We start from the raw sequence: 23750 nt of genomic DNA on the forward strand, positions 1-23750 counted from the left end.
GTACATATGAATAATCCTTATCAACAAACTTTTGTGGAAGTAGAGTCAAATCTGTAAAACATTGGTATTTCGTTACAAGTTTTATGTAAAAGCAATTTTATTACAATATTGCAAAATATTTTATTTCTTACAAAATATTTTATCGTAATTTTGTATTACTTATTAAAATTTTTAACCAGTTTTTGTGAGATTGATAAGGTTTTTACATTGAGAATTTTATTTCACTTAAATTTACTTTGATCTTGATTTTAAATGATGTATTTATTTAACTCTGATTCTTGTATAAAATTTAATTTTCAATGCTTTATAATTCCAGAATTCCGCACAAGGTGCATTTTCCATAATCTTGAAAGTGTAAAACTGACTCTAGATTTATTAATTGAAATCTTATACTTTATTTCTAATTTTAAGTCATATTTCTTCGTTAAAGAGCTTGCAAATAGATGAAGCGTTGATCTACTCTTTCCATCGTTAGAAATAAATGTAAAAATTATTCATCTAAAAACGAGACAACGTCGGAATTTGTTATATAGAATGGAAACAAGAAAAGAAATAAAAGATAACTAATGAATGTTTACAACAAAAAATCTCTAAATATTAAAATTAAATAACATTGTATAGATGGGCATTTAATTGAAAAGTTAATTATTATTATCGTCTGATTAAATATAATTTGAATATATATCAGAAAATAAATATCTCGTGTTAAACAAACCTAGTAGACACGCCAAATAACAGATTTATATTTAGTTTCTTTATTAATAAATGTAAAATTCATGGTCCGTAATGAATTATCCGGGTTTAGACTTTTTATTTTTCAATCCTATTTTTCAAAATTTCGTATCATTTCCAAATCTTGTGAACAAACCATTGAACAAATTTGTAATTTTAGATAATTATAAAACATTCAAATTTATAAAATCATTTAATAACCTTGGTAATCTAATCAGTAACGAAAAGTTAGCTGGTACTATGCAAAACCGTCTTAGTGATGGTAGTGAGGAGATTAATTGCCCTCTTGATGGTGAAACATTGCCTGTGAAAAGTTTCAACAATAGTATTGAAAAAATGGAAAACATTTTTAACCATCATTCAGAAAGTTTCTTATTTGAAATTGAAGAGTTGAAAAAAAAAATTGTTTCTAAATCTGATGAAAAATTAAAAAATAATCAATATGGTAAAAATGCAGCTGTTGAATTATTTAACTATAGTGCTGATTTCATTGAGTTACAGAATTATTTCGATGAAAATTTTCTCATCGAAAAGATAAATCAGTTTTGGACAAATATTTGTCTTAATGATAAAGGAAATATTTCAGAAGTCATTTTAATTAACGATTTTTACTTCGGATTACTTGCTTATGAAAAATATGATATTACTGTTCCAATGAACACTATAGAAGCGTTTCATTTGTTAAATGAGATAATCTCCGAATTCAAAGTCCTGAAAAGCTGTCAAAAGCATAATATATATAAAAGAGATAACTTTCATGGTAATAACAAATGTGATGATAACCTTCAAAGTAATAACACATGTAATGATAACCTTCAAAGTAATAACACATGTAATGATAACTTTTTTAGTGATTATGATGGTCTCAATGTTGGATGTAGTGATATACATGAAATTTTAGGTTCGCCAAAAATACTATCACGCAGAACTAGACATAAGGCTCATGGAGATTATCCTTATGATCCTTACGACAGTTCCATGGATTTGGAAGAAGATAATATATATCATAGAGATTACGACTTTATGATGAAACCGCCAATCTACTTGTTAGGTAAATATTTTTAATATGTTTAACATTTGTTTATTTGTATATATTTATATATTTATTTAGATAAGAACATATAAATTTACGTAAAAAAAGAATTTCCACCATGATCAGATTAAAAGAAGGAGGAAGCCATCATGATAGAATTTTTTAATATACAAATTATGATGAATCAACAACTTTAATGTTTTTCTCAATAGTTTTTATCGCATTTTTACCGATAATACTTTCATGAACATAATTGTACTGCTCCTTTCGTTAATTTACCGAATTAGCTCTTTGTTGAAGTAATTTTGTTTGTTTGCAATTAATTTTAAGAGTTGACGGAAAGAATTGCTTTTTTATTCTGAACATAATTAGGAGACTCCGCTCTTTAGTTATCTAAATCTGGCTCTAAACGGCACAAGGTATAGTTACAAGTTGTGGATAGTTTAATGATATCTTCAGACATGCCTGACCCAAGCTCGGAAAAAGATTGTGAACCCTACTTTATACTTTTATAGTTTTATAGTCCTAGAAATAGATACCACGATAAATTGCGATTATTCGTAAAATTCGTAATTTTCTCACTGAAGATATTGCTTCTGCACTGGTTCGATGTCTCGTACTATCACGTTTAGATTATTGTAATTCTTTTCTCTACGGTCTTCCAACTTTACTCTACGGTCTTTACTCTTCCAACCTTTAAACTTTACTTTAAAGAGCTCAAAATAGAGTTGCAAAAATTGTTTTAAATATCAGTAATTTATCTTCCAGCACAGATTCACTCATTCAACTACATTGGTTACCAGTACGTCAACGCATTATATTTAAACTCGCCGTCCTCACGTACAAGTTACTTAATACATCTCAACCATCATATCTTCACCAACTTATATCGCGTCGTTCATCAACTTGTCAACTTCGTTTGTCTTCATATAACGTTAAAAATCATTGTTTATCTAAGCTATGCATAGGACGCGATATAAATTAATAATAATAATAATCTGTGGCGCCTAATGGAAAATTTCATTTTTGATATAATCATCCGATGGTCAATCCAGCAGTCGGCAACGCACATTTTTTTGTAGTTTCAACAACATGTCTATTCAGTTGTCTAATAATGATGAAATCGATTTTATGCCAGTGCTTTGATCTTAGATTCATCCAAGTTGTTTTGTTTCTGTGCGGTAACTGGAAAAATTTATTTGATATAGCCAACTATGTCGAGGCATTTTTATCGTAGACTTAGTAAATTTTTTTTACAGCAGACGATGTAAAAAATGAATCAGGTACCGCGGACGTAGTAAATTTTTTTAATATATGCCGTGGTATTTACCTTCGACGAAGTAAAAAAGATATGCTGCAGTATTTTTTGCGGACGTAGTAATTTTTCGAAAAATACGCTGCGGAATTCACAGAAACAGAACACAATTTTTATTTTTTCATTTTTTATTCTTTTTAAAGTAGCTCTGCCAAACACAACTGTTACATGTTATTCTATATCTATACTTATAATTAAGCCATAATATCGTGCCACAAAGAGTGACTATCCATACCTCATGACGCAATACACATTATTTATGCACGCGCAAGCACCGCATCATACTGGTATGGTGGTCTTGGAGTTTCGGACAGACAGTATTCGAACCATGCCATCGCATTGCACTTCTACCGATTCTATTGAAATTAATCGTGGTAGAATTTGCAAAAATTGTTAGAAACAAGAAACATTTCTACCATGCAAGATACTTCTCCGTACACATGTACCGTTCCTTCAGTGGCAGTAGGTACTTGCTAGATCTTTCCTACCACCCAAAGGTCATCTCGGTCACGGTCCAGCCTCGAAACATGAATAATACTGCTGGAGGCGTTTGCTTTCCCAGTTTACTTGGGCCCCGCAAAGTTGGTTTTTACTCTTTTCCCGACGGGTTATGCAGACGTTCTAAACGTGGGGTTAGCATCTCCTCAAAAGTCGGTTTTTCCCCGTATCGTTCTCCATAGGCGTTACTTCTACAATATTTCCTGATATGCCCTTTTTCCACTGGTGGTTCGTCAGATGTTGGTTTATCTACCGGTGGTGTTTGATCAATCACTTATGATCACTGAATTACTTTTTCAGTTGCGTTGCCCTGATAATGATGCTGCTGAAAGGGTTAGTTACTACCGTTTATCTAGGCACGCCAGGTCAAACTCTCCAACATATTGTCGATGTTGTTAGCTTCACTATGTAAAAATCTGGACAGCATAGTTTCATCATCTCAGGATCGGTTTTACAATGCTTACATGTCAACTTTATCTGAAAAAAAACAGAATGTTTGGCTCAGTTTAAAAAATTAATTACGGTAGAAAAAAGAAATCTGCTTTTAGATTTAAAAAAAGACGAGCTAACAGGATATGCGAAAGAGTTTTCGGACGAACATATTCTGGGTCAGATTAGGAATGCTAGAAAAATCAGTTGTTAAAGTTTTAACAACTTTAAAAAAAGTTTTTTCAGTTGTTAAATGCTCTGTGTCCCTTTATAACTGTATAAGTTTAGATCGTTTTGGCACAAAAATATCACAAAGAGTAGATCAAACCCAAAACAAACTTTGGTGTTCAATCAACAATCTTCTCGGGGAACAAAAACAAAAGTTGTATGCATCGTTAACAGTTTGTGATTTTATGCGATTTTTTATCGACAAGGTTGCAACTATCAGTGAAGCAACATCTCACGGGGATGCTGAGTAGGTAGTAAATCACTGCAACTTTTTTGAATTTGGTGAATTTTCAATAGACAAATTCAAGGCAGCGTTTTTGAAATCTAAGCCAACAACATGTGGTTTAGACTTACTTCCCCAAAAGTTGTTAAGGTTTTTGAATTATTTACTGCCGTTTCTTGTCTCTGGACATACAAAGCTGTTTCTTCAAAAACTAAAATTGGTAAAAATTTAAAAAAAATAAAATTTCTTCATTGCTAAAAAGAACGGCCTGGATAAAAAACGATTTAAAAAATTATAGAGCGGTTTCAAACCTCAATTTTCATTCAAAGATTTTTGAAAGACTGGTGCTTGATTGTCTGTTTGGTGAGTTGTCTGCCCACCGGTTGCTACCCAAGTTTCAATCAGCTTACAGAACAAGATCATCTACAGAAACAGCTTTTGAAAGTGTTTGGTGACATTATCAATCAGGTGGATAATGTTAGTGCGTTGTTATTGTCCAATTCCATGTTTGATGTATATTTCGGGTTTGCCTGGTTTAGTAAAAGATCATGGTATTGGGGTTCATATGTATGCTGATGATCTTCAGATTTATTCTGGTAAATTACCAAAAGATGCTGGAGTAATTTCATAATTTCAGAAGGGTTGAAAAAGACATAAATGATTGGTTGAATCGGAATCGTTTGAAGTTAAATCCTGACAAAACAGTTAATTTTGTTAAGATCTAAAAAGAATCTGGCCAAAATCGATAGTACAACATTTGATTTTTTGTAACCGGTTGCATGCACCTAAGACGGTCAAAAACTCTTCGACAGTTTATTGACTATGTTACCACATGTAGTGAAACTTGGTACAACTTGTTTTCTACAGCTACATAAATTATATCAGACAAAAAGTGTCTCCCAGCTAATATCTTTATAAGTTTTGTGGTATCATTCGTATTGTCAAAGTTAGATTACTGTAACTCGTTGATGTTTGGTGCTGGGATTGGTGTGGTTAAAATAATTCAACGCATTTAGAACGCTGCTGCAAGACTTGGGCTTCGTAAAGTGATCACATAACTTGGTGGTTGGAAAATCTTCATTGGTTGGTGGTTTGTGAAGGAATGTTTACAAGATGGCGGTTATTGCTCACAGTTGCAATCAGGGTGGTAGACTGAAAGGTTTGAAAAAGAAAATCGGTAAAAAATCTGAGATGGACATGGGACATCGATCGATATTCTGTGAATTGATGGTAGCATTTAATTCATAACCACTGAAGAATATTTATGAGAGAGTTATAATAATAATAATTTTTACGACCTTGTCTGAAAAAGGACTGTAGATAGTTTCACCAGCGACAGACTTCAAGAAACCAAAAACAGCATCTCATTCTATCGCGTTGCTTTCAGCCTCAGGCAAATTAAATAAAACGACGTTATTTTCTCGTTCTTTTTTTTTATTAGCTGTATATAGCGTTTTTTGTTTGTTTTTAACCTCATTGGTTATCACGTCTAAGTTCTTTTTGACTACACCAGACCACGTTGTGTTCAGTACACACTTTAAACTTTTAATTGATTTATCGAACAAAGTGTCGATGTTAGACATTGTGCAAACTCAAAAGAAGTGCATTCTTTCATCAAGAGATACTTTAAATTGATTCAATTCACGCTTAATCACGTCATTGTCTTCTTTGATAGATTTTAACAGAATCAAACAATCGTCCTGTTTCTGAGTTAATTTATTAACGGTGCTGCGAGTTTCTGAAAACTTTAATATATATATGTGTGTGTGTTGGTAATAGACCATTATTTTTACAATATTCTATAAATTCTACCAAATGTTGGCGTTAATATATTTGTAAAAGTTTAAAGTTTAGTGAGAAAAATTGAAAAAACGAACTACAAACATATTAATGCCAAACATTCGGTAGAATTTATAGAATATTGTAAAAATATATATGTCTATATATATATATATATATTATGTAGCTATATGATCCATTATATACAATTATATAGTATATACACGTGCACAAGTTCTTTTACACAAAGATCAGCTCATAATTTATGCATAACCCATGTTATTGCATAAAGAAAATTGTCCAGCTCACCTCTCAATTAGTGATGTTGTCATATATGCTTAGCCTTTAACTTATTGACATATTGGCACGTTGACAGGAAGAAGTTTGGAAGTGGTGGAGGAGCTGCAGAGGAGAATGGTTGACGTGGCTGCATTACAGGAGATCAGATGGAAGGGTGAGGGTACAAGGTTTGTGGGGGCTAAAGGTGGAAGATATAAGTTGTGGTGGAAGGGGGATGATGGTACGGGAGGAGTTGGTGTGATGGTAAGAGAAGAGTTGGTGGAGAAGGTGTTGGAAGTGAGGCGGAGAAGCAATGGTGTAATTGTGGTGGTGATGGTGTTTGGAAAAGTAATAGTGAGGGTGAAATCAGGATATGCTCCGCAACAAAGTAGGAAGGAAGAGGAGAAAAATAGGTTTTATGATGATGTTTCTGACGAGATTGGGCAAGCGGGGTTGGATGAGTTTGTGGTGTTATTGGGTGATTTGAATGGTCATGTGGGGGCGGATGCAGACGGATAGGAAGGTGTACATGGGGGATGGGGATATGGTATACGGAATGAGAAAGGGCGTAGAGTGTTGGAGTTGGCGGATGCATATAGCATGATGGTGGGGAATACCTGGTTTACAAGGGAACCAGGGCGATTGATTACATATAGGTCAGGGGGGCATAGCTCGATGATAGACTATATATTGTTAAGGGCCAAACATAGGAAGTATGTGAAGAATGTGAAGGCGATACCTGGTATGCTGCAGCATAGTATGGTTGTGATGAATGTGACATCAAAAGAAATGGGGAGGAGGAAGAAGGATAAGTTTGTAGCAAAGAGAAAGACATGGAAGTTACAGGATGCAGAGGTGAGGAAGGCATTTGAAGTGAAGGTGGCTGAAAATTGGGAGAGTGGTAAGGATGGAGATGGTTGGGAGAGATACAGGGACTGTGCGTTGGCTACGGCAGATAAAGTATGTGGATGGACGAAAGGAAAGTGTAGGCATGGTGAGACGTGGTGGTGGGATGAAGATATAAGAAGGGTTTTGGAGGTCAAGAAGGAGAGGTTTAGGGTATGGAGAAGGGACATGACGGAAGAAGCGGAGTTTGAGTATAGGAAGGTTAAGAAGGTTGCAAAACAGGCAGTGGCAACTGCAATGACTAAAGCATCAGATAGGTTAATGAAGGAAATGGAATTTGATGTGAGTTCGAGGAAAATGTTCAAAGTAGCAAAGCAGTCAATGAGGGATAGGAAAGATGTTATAGGGAATGGATGTGTTTGGGATGGATCTGGCAAGTTGTGCATAGATGAGGAAGAAAAAGCTCAGGTGTGGAAAGTTCATATGGAAAGGTTGATGGATGAAGAGAATGAGTGGAATGGAGATGTGGAATCCGCGGTCACACACGGACCTATAGAGAAGGGGACGATGGAGGAAGTAGAGAAAGCCGTTAGAGACATGAAACTAGGTAAGGCGACAGGGGTTTCGGAATTGGCGGCAGAACATATAAAAGCGAGTGGGGTGATAGGAATTGAAGTTATGATGAGAATTGCTAACAGTATGTTTGATGATGAAGGTATACCTGAGGATTGGCGACACAGTGTGTTGGTGCTGTTGTATAAGGGCAAAGGAGATGTGAAAGATTGTGGGTCATATAGGGGTGTGAAATTGCTAGAGCACGGAATGAAGGTAGTGGAGAGGGTGCTTGAGAGGAGGTTGAGAAATATGGTGACAGTTAATGAAATGCAGTGTGGGTTTATGCCTGGTAAGAGAACGGTGGATGCGTTGTTCATGGTGAGAATGTTGCAGGAGAATTATAGAAAGAAAAAACGAAGATTGTACATGTGTTTTGTGGATCTAGAAAAGGCTTTTGATCGAGTACCGAGGAAGGTCATTGAATGGGCGTTGAGGAAGAAAGGAGTGAATGAGAGACTTGTTAAAGCTGTGATGTAGCTTTATGAAGGGGCAAAGACAAAGGTGAGGGTTGGAAGGGGGATGTCGGACGCTTTTAGTGTTAAGGTAGGAGTGCATCAAGGATCAGTGTTATCACCGTTTCTGTTTGCAATTGTGATGGATGTTGTGTGTGGAAACATAATGGAGGGGTTGTTATTTGAGATTTTGTATGCAGATGATTTAGTCTTGATGGCTGATAGCATGGAAGAATTGCAGTTAAAATTTGACAGATGGAAAAGTGTTATTGAAAAGAAAGGGTTAAAAGTTAATATTGGTAAGACGAAGGTAATGGTGAGTGGGGAAGGTGGGGAGCGAGTGATAAGTAAAATAGACCCCTGTGGGTTATGTGACAGGAGAGTGATGGCTAACTCGGTATTGTGTATAGGATTTCAGAAATGGGTGCATAAGAGATGTAGTGGTGTGAGGGGGGCACTGAAAAAGGTGGAAGGCACGTTCAAATATAAGAAATGTGTTCATGGTGTGATTAATAGGACGGACGCAAGGACGGGGTTGAGTGGTGGTATTGAAAGAGTGGAAAGCTTTGTTTACTTAGGGGATAAGCTGAACGCGGGTGGAGGATGTTTGAGCGCAATTACGGCTAGAGTTCGTGTAGGATGGATGAAATTTAGGGAACTGGGTGGGGTATTGTGTGGAAAGAAATGGTCAGTGAAGATGAAAGGGAGGGTATATAAAGCATGTGTGAGAGCAGCGTTGGTATATGGTGGTGAAACTTGGGTGTTGAGGGGAGAGGAGGAAAGTGTACTGCAGAGGGCTGAAAGAGTTATGGTGGGGATGATGTGTGGGGTTTGTGAAGGATAGGAGGAGTAGTACAGAGCTGATGTCAATGATGAGACTGAATGAGGACATTTTGACATTGATAAGTAGATCGAGATTGCGATGGTATGGACATGTGTTGAGAAGGGATGAAAGGGTCGGGATTAGGCGAGCGTTGGAGTTCGAGGTTGAAGGTGTGGTAGGGAAGGGGTCGTCCGCGATTGGGATGGAGAAGGACAGGGTGAAAGCGGGGTTGCGTGATACTGAGGCGATTGACAGATGTGAATGGCGTCGAGGGGTATTTCGGTTTCATCATAGGTAGCCAAACGGCAACCCCCGATCTCGGGGAAAATGTCGTCTAAACGTGTGTTGTTGTTGTTGTTGTTGAAAATGAACTTAGATTGAAATTAGGTGTCAGATTTCTTTATTGGCTGGTGTCCATCTTCGTTGGTTTTATTTTCTTCATCGATAGCATCATATTCTTCTTTGTCATTAATTACAATGCTAATTTTTATTACTTCTTTGTTTTCATTGTTGATTAAGCGCCGGGTCGGGAGTGAGGTTGTCATTTTTTGTTGTATATTTATTTTTGGTTTATTGACATTAATTAGGACTGCTTCTGCAATTTTAAGATGCGTGTAGTTGGTGTTCTGGTATATTACCTTTATGTTTGATGTTGCTGTCGAGGATTTCGCGGCTTATAGTGATTGAGTTTGTTGAGTCCAAATGAGATTTGATAGCACCACTCTGTTTATGCATCGTAAGCCTTCAAGTCAGTGAGGTAGTAGTAATCCCGATATATGAGTCATGTTGACGTGCATGCCGTCAAAGGGGCAATTAAATTCATATATTACGTGATTACGCTTTAACGCAGAGTAGTCTAGGACTACAATTATTTTTCAGTATTAGGTAAAACGTTTTTTTATTGTTGTAATAAATTCGGAGTTTAACTTCACTAATTAGGTGGTTGGTGTGACATTTTTATTGAGGATATGTTTAAGAATAGCTTCATCTACTTTGTACACAGTTGACATGTATACAAATAATCTTAATAATCTTTTCAATAGAATATGTCTTATATTCATTGTTTACAAGCAGGTTGTACTATATTATTATATTTATGTAATATTTAAACACACACATGATTTGTAGGATTGCCTTCACATTTAGAGGAAAGTATATTCTCTATAAAGCATGTCGTCAGTGTGGCTCCTCCTTACAAATTTAGAGTTTACGGAAGATTATTGACTTTCTATCCTAAAACAATTTCACCTGCACCAATTTCTTTTCAACTTTGTTGTCAACGCTGTACCTATACGTAAGCATTTTTTTTAATTAAAGAATTAATTTTTAGCATGTTTTTTATTCATTATAAAGGGAGAAGTTGAAATGTATTCATAAACATAATCCTACCAAATGGTTTGTTCTGATTTCTTTATATAATTTTTTTTCTATATATGAATTGAATTTTCTTGCTGAACAAATTATTCATTTATTGTTTTTTTAATGGCGAAAAATTTTATATGTGCTAACCTTTGTGTTGGGATTTTTTAAGCTATTTGTTTGAATTTAAAAATGATTTTTAAATGAAAAGAAAGTCAACTTGTTTGTTGTAAAAATGACGATATCAAAACCAAATTGTGTTGATTCAGACCATAGACACCTTAAATTAAAGACTTTAGCGCTAGTGCTCAGTATTTTAAACTTGGGTTTATAACTAAACTTGGCTGTACTTTAAAACAACTGAAATTTAAACTTTAATGTCACAATCTATCTGTTCTGTAATAAACAGTACAAGATAAAAGAGAACAGGATAAAATAGAACATGGTAAAACAGAACAGGATAAATAAAAAAAAATTGTTATATAACTTCTTTTTCGATTAGCATTACTAATAAATATATGAAAGTGTTAAAAAATGTAAAAATAAAGGTTCAGTTTCATCCTTGTTCTGTTTTATCGTTGGAAGATGTTGAATCCGTTGTAAAAAAAATACATTGGATGCATTAAATCTAGTGTGCGACAATTGTCTAATGAATCAATCACTGTACATCAAATCTTGGTTGTCCAGACCAGTGAATCTTCCAGGCCACGTCATTAAAGTATTTCTTTATATTACTCTGTGTCCATATATTCAAAAATCATTAAAATAACTGGATTACTGAACAAAACAAGATCTACATTTTACCGAAGATGTGAAAGCTCTGTACAAAGAAGTCAGAATTTACAAAATTTACGCATCAGCACATTCCAAAATCAATGTTAATGTGCCAAGTTTTTTATGAAAAAACAGTAGCAGTGTTACTTACATATAAAAAAATCTGCATGTATAAGAAGGCATACGTTTCATAAATCTGTTGAGATGGTAGCTTCACTTCATCTGTTGTGTGGTCATGGGAAAACTTCCTCGTTTACACAATGTGCATTTTGCAACTAAACTCTTGAAAATGTGGACATTAAATGTGTTGCTGATATCAGTATTGACGACACAGAATTATTTTGGCAAATGTATGTCACATTGAAACGCATTCATCGTCATAGCTGCCTATCTGTCACAAAAATTTCCCTTTGTTGAAAATGATGCGACTGATGCAGCAGTGTCATCTGAGTTAATAAAGGAATAGACCTTGGTGTTCTCACACATCCTACATTGTCAACTGCTCTCTTTTTTCGTATCGCTGTTGTTCATCCTATGTCAGTCCTGCCAGCTTCCAAACAACTGCAAAATTACTGTCATATATTGATGCTCCATTTGTTTATGACGGAACAGTTTGTAAAAATGGCTTGTTTGTTGGTGAAAGCTGTAATGTTTGATAAAAGTGATCGGGAGAGAGTTGGGTTGTTTACGACGACAGGAGAAATTGTCAAATGAATCTAAAGTTGTCCCACTTTAAAAAAAAATAGAACAACATAGCTATTTTATTTTTGTTTGAAGATAATTATCATAATAATTAGTAAATAAATAAATTGAATAATTAAATAGATAATAATATCAATGTCCTGGTTATGACATTAAACTGACCCTCACTGCCTTGTGAGTGATGTTGGATCATCAAAGGCTAGGCCCACCGCTTATAACTGTGGTTGTGTAAGGAAGGGCGTCCTGCGTAAAAATTAGCCAATAAAGAATTTATGATGACAAAAGTAACAATGGAATATAGGCACGTTGACAGGAAGGAGTTTGGAAGTGGTGGAGGAGTTGCAGAGGAGAATGGTTGACGTGGCTGCATTACAGGAGATCAGATGGAAGGGAGAAGGTACAAGGTTTGTGGGGGCTAAAGGTGAAAGGTATAAGTTGTGGTGGAAGGGGGATGATGGTACGGGAGGAGTTGGTGTGATGGTAAGTTGGTGAAGATGTTGGAAATGAGGCGAAAAAGCAATGGTGTAATTGTGGTAAAAAAATAATCACAAAACGGAAAACTGTTTTTTCAATAAAAAGAATCAGAAAAGTTATGTATGATGTTGCATCAATAAAAACACAACATAAATCTCCAAACAACAAAGTTTTTTTGCTGAAATTCAAGAAGACGATGGAAAATTAGAACTATTTACAGCATTTGTTGGTGAACATACGGAACATAAGAGATACGGAACAACAACTGCACTGGTTCACCGCGATTGTGTAGAACCACATTTATACACAGGCGAAACGGGCTCAATCTAAGATTTCAAAGGTAATGTCACTACACATCCTGTAGCAATCATCTACATTAATACCGCGTATTTCTCCGGCTGGCATAAATCACTAGTTTTAGATCAACCTCTTGATGGCATTGATCTTATGATTGGGAATATTAACAACGTTATGAATTGTACAAATCTTGATATTCAACAATGGGAAAAAAAGCATGAAATAAACAGATCCATGATGATCACAAGAGCACAACACAGAAAGATAGATGAAGCAGAAAAGGCAGATTTAAAATGTTTGCCACCACAAATAATTGAAGAAACTACAAAATCAGAAGATGAAAACATGAACAGAACTGAGAAAAGTAATTGCAAAAATTTTAAAGATAAAGGAAAGGAGAATGATAACAATCAACAAAAGTATAATAAACCGAAAGATGAATTAAAAGATAACAATGAAGTTGAAGTAGTGGAGCATGATAAGCTAGATCAAACAACAATCAATGACCATGAACCGTTGAACCTGTGACCGATTTGATAACTGATCAGTTAAATGATGTTGATCTTTCAAAATTGATTCAAAGTCCTAAACAAAATCCAAAGTTACCAAACAGGAAGATGGAGTTTACATCAGAGAGACAATTCTCAACACTGGACCAACGAAGCAGTTGCTAGCACCACAGAAGTACCGGAAACAAATCATGCAACTTGCTCATGATACACCTTTTGCAGGTCACATGGGATGTAAGAGGACCCTGAAGAGAATCTTGAATGAATTTTACTGGCATTACAAAGGATGTGAAACGATATGTCAGATCATGTCACATTTGTCAAATCCATGGCTTAAAGAGACCAGATATCATAGCTCCAATCCAAACAGCTTCAGTTTCAGAACTACCATTCCAGAAGGTTGCATTAGATATTATAGGTCCACTACCTATACCATCCAACCGAGGGCACAGGTACATTCTAACACTTATTGATTTGTGCACTCGTTTTCCAGAAGCTATACCGTTGAAACATATCACGACCAAAGATATAGCTGACACTCTGATCACTATATTTTCAAGGGTCGATTATCCAAATACTATTCTTTCTGATCAGGGAACTCAATTCATTTCAAACGAGTTTCGTCAATTCTATAATTTCTCAAGCCAATGGTATGTGCGAAAGATTTAATGGAACTTTAAAGAATATGCTAAACAAAGTTGCACAAGACGATCAAGCAGAATGGGACAAATTTTTACCGCCATTACTTTTTGCTTACAGAGAAATACCAAATGAGACAACAGGTTTTTCACCATTCGAGATGTGCTACGGTTCAAATTGCAGAGGTCCTATTTCATTGTATGAAAACTTTTTGTTAAAACAAAGCTTACAACCAGATTTCCATACTTCATATGAACTAGTTATTAAAACCAGAGAGAGAATTGTGAAGGCATGCCAATTAATTTTAAATAAATCAGAACATGTAATACCATCATCTGGTATTGTTGCTTCAACCTACAAACCAAATTGATGAAATTCCTACAATGGAGACAACTCAAAAGGGAACGTACCTAAATATAAATATAGCACACTTATCAAACTCTCAACAAACGGAAATCAGTGATTTAATCAAGAAATATAGAAACATTTTTTCAGATCTACCAGGACAAACAAATGTCATCAAACATAAAATTTAAATTACTGATACAACACCAACCAGAATTAAACCATATCCAGTTCCGCTCCGTTTAGAAAACTTCCTGAGACAAGAAATCAACAAACTAGTTCAACAAGGTATCATTTCGGTTTCTGATTCTCCATATGCTGCTCCAGTCGTACTGGTTAAAAAGAAAACCGGTGATATCAGAACATACGTGGACTTTAGATTTTGCAAGGAGATATTGGCAAATACCAATGGATGAAGGCTCAAAGAAATATACATCATTTATCACACTTTTTGGCAACTTCATTTGGAATTTTATGCCTTTCGGACTAACAAACGCCCCAGCAACGTTCAATCGAATGATGTCCATTTTATTTGGCCAACGAAGAGATGTTGTCTTCTATTTAGATGATGTTTGCATTTTTTACGCGATTTGGCAGGAACATCTTACAGCACTAGAAGACATTTTCAACACGATAGAGAAAAATTCTGACAATTAAACCTAGTAAAGTCAACATAGGTAATACTGAAATCAAATTTTTAGGACATATCGTCTATGACAACAATACGACCACTACAAAACAACATCAGTAAAATTTTACAGATAACAACTCCAACTACAAAAAAAAGAAGCAAGGAGTATTATTGGATTATGTAATTACTATAGAAGATTCATACCAAAGTTCACTGAATGGTTACAACCATTACTAGAAAGTATAAAAAAATATGCACCCAACAGAACCTTTAGAAAAGTGTATTCAGGAACTTACAGAAATATTTTCAAAAAAAATAATCCTTCAATTACCTAGACAGACATCAACAAAACAGACATCAACAAAACATTCACTGTAGTCTGTGATGCTTCAGCTTTGTCGATCGGTGGAGCCTTGCTACAACAGGTTGATGGTATACTTAAACCCATTTGTTTCGTAACTAGAAAGATGACACCAGCAGAACAAAATTTCTCAACAATTGAAAAAGAAGCTCTAGCCATCCTCTTTACGATAACGGTTTTGATTTTTTTTTTTTTTTGATGGTAGACATTTTTGATAATAAAAGTTTAAAATTAATTTCTTGTTTGATTAGTGTTCAACTCATAAATTCGAAGAACTCGTAATAATTTGGTTGTGTTTCAAGTATGGCCGCACACCGCTAGAAAGTTGCAACAGTGACGATGGAGGAAGTAGAGAAAGCAGTTAGAGAAATGAAACTAGGTAAGGCGACAGGGGTTTCGGATGTGGCGGCGGAACATATAAAAGCGAGTGGGATGATAGGAATTGAAGTTATGATGAGAATTGCTAACAGTATGTTTGATGGTGAAGGTATACCTGAGAATTGACGACACAGTGTGTTGGTGCCGTTGTATAAGGGCAAAGGAGATGTGAAAGATTGTGGGTCATATAGGGGTGTGAAATAGCTAGAGCATGGAATGAAGGTAGTGGAGAGGATGCTTGAGAGGAGGTTGAGAAATATGGTGACAGTTAATGAAATGCAGTGTGGGTTTATGCCTGGTAAGGGAACGGTGGATGCGTTGTTCATAGTGAGAATGTTGCAGGAGAATTATAGAAAGAAGAAACAAAGATTGTACAGGTGTTTTGTGGATATAGAAAAGGCTTTTGATCGAATACCGAGAAAGGTCAATGAATGGGCGTTGAGGAAGAAAGGAGTGAATGTTAAAGCTGTGATGCATGGCCCAAGTACGAAGTTTAAATCAGAATAAAAATGTCCCATAACGATCCAGTTCATGTTTATGGCTAATTCTACAGTTCGGTCCACACTATTGCCAGATGTTGCTTGGTTGTAACCAATGAAATGTGTATATCATTGCCAGCATTGCCTACATTTAAACCTGCACACAAAGAAATTATGTGTTTTATTTTCTGTTGCTTAATATTTAAATTGAACAGTAAACGTCAGAAACTTTAAAATTGCGATAGAATAAATATGTCTACATTATAAAAACATGGTGAGGATAATCACGTTTAGTGATGGTCCACACACATCAGCTATTATTGATGGGTCTCTACACCAATGTCAAAAGAGCCCTACATCGATGATGTAGGTGACTTGTACATTACAATAGCTTTTAGAAAGTGGACTTGTCTATCAGAGGGTGATATGGTCCATCATGGGACCATATTCTAACCCATCTTGCAGTATCAGGACGAAAAATTTTCACTCCTATACAAACGTACTTGCGGATGCAGGTCAACACACCATTTAATAATAGCAATACTAATGTCAATTAATAAAGCCCCTGGCAAGCGACTGAGGCGCCCTCGCAACCGAATATCTTCAATCAAACGTTTATAAAGCTTTTTTAAATAAAAAGATTTCAGTGACTGCTTGATGTATGGTGCAGAGACGAGACCAATGACAACAAAACTGGAGAGCAACTTCACCGAACGGATATGAAAATGATTCGAAGGATGCAACACGTCTATCTGAGGGAACATATTCATAAGACCGAAATTCTGAGCCGTGCAGGATTATGCGCCCTAAAAGATACTTGTCGACGTCATCGCCTACGATGATTTAGTTTTTCAGTCATGTAACGCGAAGAGAAAATGGGATGATAATCTCTGTCACAAATCATCAGGTACCTGAATACGCCTACGGGGCCTCCCAAAGAAGTCTTACAGGAAGACTTGAAGGCACTAAATCTTGGAGACAGAAATTGATGTCAGGAATATAAAAGTCCAAACCAAAACGGAAAAGGACTATAAACGAGGATGATTGATCAATGACGACTTGAATGACTGAAAAAAACCGCAATTCTTGATGTTTTGTAGAAAAGAATTCTAGACGTAAGGAGCAGCATGGAGAAATGCACGACTGGTAATATTGTTGGTTGTTTTGTGTTGATGAAAATGTAGAGCAATGGAAGAGCGAAATTGCTTGTTGTTTGTATTAACATGTAGGATATCGTCGAGATATGACTTTGAATGCGAGGTTGAGATAACGACTATCTTAAATAATATACAAAAGTGAAATTGGAGCCAATGGAAGGTAATTAGATTCGACGAGGTTGTTGATACCAGACGATGTTGTGGTGCATCAGAATAGAGTACTATTATAGCAATTCTATTCATTTATCTCTGGAGACATAATTCTTGTTTTTAGATACCATACATTAAAGAAATACAGTAGTCCAATTTAGACAGTATTATACATCGCGCCAGATCGGTAGATAAAAACTGTCTGATATGTCGAATTTCTCTTATATAATTGTTACTGATTTTTGCCATTGACGTAATAATTCAAAAAAACTCAGTTTCCTATCCTGTCCAAGCGTCTTTAGTGTATTGGATATAGGAACCGAGGTGTCGCCTAAGTTATTTAATTTATTTATTGATTGGATGAATGAAACTATGGATCGTTGTCATATATATATATATATATACATATATATATATATACATATATATATATATATATATGATATATACAATACATATATATATATATTCATATTTTTTTATCACACCTGCAGTAGCATGTCGATAAATTCTCACTCCTGTATACTCACGTACTTGCGGTTGCAACACACCATATATATTTATATGTATTTAAAAGTCAAAATTATTTTATTAAACAAAGGCTGGAAGACGGTGAAGTTTTAAGGAACTTGTATGGCCACCAAAAACATTAAAAATACACAAAAATATTACGATCCAGAAATAATAGTACAGGAAATCTGACTTAAAAAGACATGGATACAAAAATGACTTAATTTGAAGAACAGAAAGAACTATTTTATAAAAAATGAATAATTTATATATATATATAATTTATATATATATATATTTATATATATAATTTATATATACATACATAGTTTTCAAGAAAATCAACCGCGTTAATACAATTTTTATGTTTATACATTAATTTTCCAAGTTTTCTAATTAAAATTTTATTAAAATTATTTAATTTATTAAGTAAAAAACAAAAGTTATTATTGTTCATGTTTATTAATATAAATAATTGCAAAAAGCTTTTTCGATATAAAATATATCATCGTCAGCGCAAAATATTTTTAAATAATAACGAAAATTACCGTTTATAAACAAATGACGTCATACAGTATAACTTAATTATAAGCGCGAAACATTTTTGAAAATATTATTATTAATTATTATATACTATATATTTAACACATTGATAAAATTAACTTTAAATGATTTACATAGTATAAATTAGAATTAAACAAAATAAATTAAATTAAAATTTTAAAAATTGCTGAAAAAACGACCATAAAGTAAATCAACAAAATAATATGAAATCAATATATATATATATATATATATAACTGCCCAGTGTGTGTACATTAAAACTATTTTAAAATATTTTTTATTATTTCTTTAATAAAGTTTACGTTCCTGTTTCCCTCAAACCATTGAAAAAACATCCTGTCCAGAGTGCAGTTAGTAAAAGTTAAATTGATTATATATATATATATATATTATTAGATGATTTATATAGCGCCCATTAAAAGGTTTTCAGAGGCGTTCTATATATATAGTGTTTTATATATATAATAATAACACTTCATAATTGGACAATCAATCAATCAATCTTAGCTCAACGTCCATAAATCCAGTTCCCCCGAGGTGGGACGTTGTTTTCTTTGCCATCAATTTTTTGCACCAAATATCACGATCAGTTGTATGCATTTCATTTAAATTTAGAGCTTTCATGACTTGCTCGATTGTTTGCGACCAGGACTTCTTTGGACGGCCTTTGGGACGTTTGCCAGGTATTTTAACATCTGCAAGAGAAGCACTGTTTCCACTTCGTTTGACATGACCAAACTACCGCAGACGGTGTTGCCGACATTCGTCCTTTATATCATCTAAACCAGCACGACGCAGGATTTCGGTAGATTTGATATGGTTCTTCAAACTAATTCGTTGCATCCATCGGAGGATTTTCATATCGGTTCAGTGAAGTTGTTGTTTCAGTTTGGTTGTCATTGGCCATGTTTCTGCACCATATAACAACACCGGACGTATCACAAATTTATAAAGTCTTGATGGTAGTGGTTGTGGAGATGCCATTTATTCCAGGTTGCACGTATGCGTGCTTGATTGACGGCTTCAGCTGTTCCAGTACAATCCAGAACATATCATAGATATTGAAACGATGTCACTTTCTCTACCTTAATGGCTTCAAAAACATTGCTATATCGAATTTGTGTGGATTGATGCAAGCAGGACAAACAAAATTGGACACTTTAGATAAAGTACCAATTATTTTTGAACAACGTTTGTGACATCACTGGTTACACTGCTGACACTTGATTGAGTTATTACCTACACCAGCTTTACAAACTGAACAGGGCCAAAGTCCAGTAGCTGTGGATTGGATTGGTTCACCAGTGTTCATTGCTTTGGTTTTGCTGATGTTGACTTTGAATCCATGATCGGCGAGTCTGGTGGTCCAATCTTCAAACATCTGTGCTGCATTCTGCTCAGGCGTGGCTGTTAAAACGATATCATCAGCATATATTAAATTCCAAATGTCACCAGTGCGTATCAGCTCTGATTTCTTCCATCACAGTTATAAAAAACAGTGGACTGAGAATCGAGCCTTGGTGAACTCCAACGCTGATGTCAAATGCATTTGTGTTTCCAGGAGAGTCTTAGTATTCGTATACATTTCCATCACAAGTCGAACAAGGTATTCTGGAATGAGACATAATTGGACAATATTTATATATATGTGTATATACATGTATTTATATATTGTCGGAAATTTTAAAATAAATGATAAGGAGATTTTTCAAATTATGACTAAGCCCCACGTTGGGCGCTAATTGTCGGAAAATCTATAAATGAAAACAATTAAAACAACTGGTGGTGTGAGATAATCTCCTCCTCTATCTTTCTCAGGGAATATTTTTTATAGTCCGACAATAATTTTTGTGTATATTTTTAACGTGAGTTCGACCAGTCCTGTGTGGCACTGGGCTTTTTCGAATTATATGATTTTACTGAGTAACACACGAACGCGTAAAGAAAAATATTCGATAACAATTTTATTAATCGACGGAAGTAAATAAAAAGGAATTGAACTAATGAACTCTATAATAATGTAAATGTCAATGAACAAACTGGAATACAGGAATTAGAATTCTTCTTGTTGGGTCTTCGACTTGGGATATGTTTCTTGCCGTTTAATCGTACAACCTCGACGTTTGTAACCGATAGTGATGTCGATACAACTCCAAGAAATAAATGAAATGAATGTGGAAAAATTACAAAAATCGGAGCCTATGGAAATTCCAAGCTGCGTGTGAAACTATACCAATGAGTATAGAATCCAGCAAAGAACCCTAGGTCCACAAATAGCACAAGAAACAAAACAACGAGGCGGATTCGTTTTCACAGAACCAGGCCTGTTTTCACTGGGCCTGTCTGTCAGTCGGTCGGCTTTCGCACAACCCTGGCCTGTTTTCACTGGGCCGTCGAGTCTGATCGGCTTTCGCACGACCAAGGGCCTGTTTTCACTGGGCCTGTCAGTCAGTCGGTCGGCTTTCGCTCAACCCTGGCCTGTTTTCACTGGGCCGTCGAGTCTGATCGGCTTTCGCACGACCAACACAAAACAACAAGAGTCAGAACAACACTGGAAACAAATTGTGTGACTTTAGTACGCGTGCGAAACTATGCCAATGAGCATAGAGTCTCGTACCAAATCCACTTTTGAGAACTTAAGACGTTTCTGAAACTATGCCAATGAGCATAGAATCACGCATTAAGTCTCTTAGATACCAGAATAGGCACTGATTACTCGAAGCTGCCTAACTGGTGAACCCAAGGCTGACTCTTTTTGAGAACTTAAGACGTTTCTGAAACTATGCCAATGAGCATAGAATCACGTATTAAGTCTCTTAGGGACCAGAATAGGCACTGATTATTCGAAGCTGCCTCACTAGTCAGCCCAGTCTTTTCACACCCTTCCTTATCAAAGCAAAATTAGATTTTGTTTCGGGTGTTTTAAAAACATAAAAATTTCCAAGGTATGTCCAATTAATAAAAAGAAAACTACTAATTAAATTTTAAAATAATTTGTAATAATTTATGACGTCATCTAAATTGCAAAACAAAAAAAATCGTCACCTATCGAGTAAATTAACTTGCACCATGCCCCCTATCGAATGAATAAATTTCGCGTTGAAAATTTTGCAGTATTTTTAGTCAGTATTATTTCATAATTCTGACAATATATATATATATATATATATATATATATATATATATATATATGCGTGTGTGTGTGTGTATTTATATTTAATTATAAGTATATGATATATACATATATTGTTTTGTTTGACAAAGTCAATCTTCATCTAAATTCATTTTGGCACCTAATTTCCATCTAAGTTCACTTGGACAAAGTCAATCTCCATCTAAATTCATTTTGACAAAGTCAATATTTCAAAGTCAAAGTAAAAGGTATGTCCAATTAATAAAAAAAAACAAACTACTAATTAGATTTTAAAATAATTTGTAATTATTTATGACGTCATCTAAATTGCAAAACAAAAAAAATCGTCGTCACCTATCGAGTAAATTAACTTGCACCATGCCCCCTATCGAATGAATAAATTTCGCGTTGAAAATTTTGCAGTATTTTTAGTCAGTATTATTTCCTAATTCTGACACTTTCCACCACCCCCTCTTTCTGGTTGGAATAAAATAACAAAAAAAATGCGAGAAAATAAAAAAAAATAAAAACAAAAAAATAAATATATAAATGAAATAAAAAATATAAAAATAAATAAAAACAAAACAAAACAAAAATTGTGCGCATAATGATTATAGGAAGGAATGCTATAACCAATGAGGAGAAGGCACGCATTTCGTCTACTTGCAAAAAAAAAACAAAAAAAAACAAAATCTTCTTCTGTCGAATACATAATAAAAAAAAATAAAATAAAATATGAATCAAGAAAAAAACAAAATCCCCGTGACAAAGAAAATATGCGAGTGTGGGTTTGTGGCGCAAAGGCCTAGACACCTGCTTAGACATAAGAAGTACAATTGTATGGGGAGGAGGGCTAATAAAGCAGACAATCCAGCACAGAATGAAAGTGCGAGGCCAAGCGTAGATGATCAGCGGGTCGTCCCCAACCTCAATAACGACGTTGTGGAAGAGCTTATCACTCTTGAGTTAGACGATTCGGATGTACAGGCGCTGATCTGGGAACTAGGAGACATTCCTACTCTTGAATTATTTTAATTTGTTTAAAAAAAAAAAAAAACTGTTTACTACTTCGTTCCTAATAAGCGTTTTTAAAATTTAATATGGCGTCTGCTTTATTTTTACTAACGAAAGATAGTTTAGTAAGTAAGACGCGTAATAAGGCTTCATTGTACGATATAATTTGCAATCCGACACCAATTTTATACGTTGTATGCCAGTTGCCAAAAAAAAATGTAAACAATTCAAATAAGTCTCTATATAATGGCATATGTATAACAACAACAAAATTAAATTAAAATTAAACAAAAAACAGGAAACAAAAACATTGTTTTCATACATGCTTCAATTTATTTATGTGTACGACAATGGTTTTATAACCATTACACTTCTTAATCTCAAAATTTACATCACTTATTTTTCTTGAAATCATGTAAGGACCGTCATATAACTTTGTCCCCTTAGGATACTTATTTTTAACGTGCTTTGGATTATAATAATAAACCATTTGTCCTTCTGAAAATTGTTTATCCTTTACTCTTAAGTCATACTGTGCAAGTAATATTTTAATATCTTTTTCTTTATCAACAAATTGACTCAAATCTGGTACTACTGAATGTTTGATGACGTCTTTAATTAAGGATAGGTCTTTGTCTTTCACTTGTTCTGTAACCCAATCAACACCGTCTTCTACTTTGTTTTCTGTTATAACACCACATACTGCTCTCGACAATCCATCAGCGTTTGTATGTTTACTTCCTGGCCTATGCTCAATAGTGTAATCGTACTCTTCAAGAATTTCAATCCATCTTGCTTGTTGTCCTATTGGTTCTGGTGTTTTTCTCAGCCACTGAAGCGCTGCATGATCTGTTCTTGTTTTGAATAAACGACCGATCAGATACTTCCTGAACTTTTTCACAAATGTTATAATTGCAAGTAATTCTTTCCTGGTTACATTGTAATTCATCTCATGTTTATTAAATAACTGACTACCGTAACAAATGGGTTTTTCTACTCCATCTTGTAATTGTGAAAGTACT

At 34.7% G+C, this 23750-nt stretch overlaps 3 protein-coding genes across 3 annotated transcripts; all 3 read left to right on the forward strand.

Moving 5' to 3' along the window:
* Window positions 1–1068: 1068 nt before the first annotated feature.
* On the forward strand, window positions 1069–7035 carry HELRODRAFT_180359 (hypothetical protein; the record flags this gene model as incomplete). Its single annotated transcript, XM_009029674.1, has 5 exons — window positions 1069–1783; window positions 3459–3661; window positions 3879–3911; window positions 4788–4902; window positions 6614–7035. 5 exons carry the CDS (start codon window positions 1069–1071, stop codon window positions 7033–7035), a joined length of 1488 nt encoding a protein of 495 aa, XP_009027922.1.
* A 4585-nt stretch (window positions 7036–11620) lies between these two features.
* Window positions 11621–13386, forward strand: HELRODRAFT_180360 (hypothetical protein; the record flags this gene model as incomplete). The annotated part of the gene is made up of 3 exons (XM_009029675.1): window positions 11621–11735; window positions 12389–12571; window positions 12926–13386. 3 exons carry the CDS (start codon window positions 11621–11623, stop codon window positions 13384–13386), a joined length of 759 nt encoding a protein of 252 aa, XP_009027923.1.
* Window positions 13387–17327: 3941 nt separating this feature from the next.
* On the forward strand, window positions 17328–21213 carry HELRODRAFT_180361 (hypothetical protein; the record flags this gene model as incomplete). The annotated part of the gene is made up of 4 exons (XM_009029676.1): window positions 17328–17346; window positions 18879–18931; window positions 20632–20702; window positions 20904–21213. 4 exons carry the CDS (start codon window positions 17328–17330, stop codon window positions 21211–21213), a joined length of 453 nt encoding a protein of 150 aa, XP_009027924.1.
* Between the last annotated feature and the right edge of the window lie 2537 nt (window positions 21214–23750).

This window comes from Helobdella robusta (assembly GCF_000326865.2).
Source record: "Helobdella robusta unplaced genomic scaffold HELROscaffold_61, whole genome shotgun sequence".
Classification (NCBI taxonomy): domain Eukaryota; kingdom Metazoa; phylum Annelida; class Clitellata; order Rhynchobdellida; family Glossiphoniidae; genus Helobdella; species Helobdella robusta.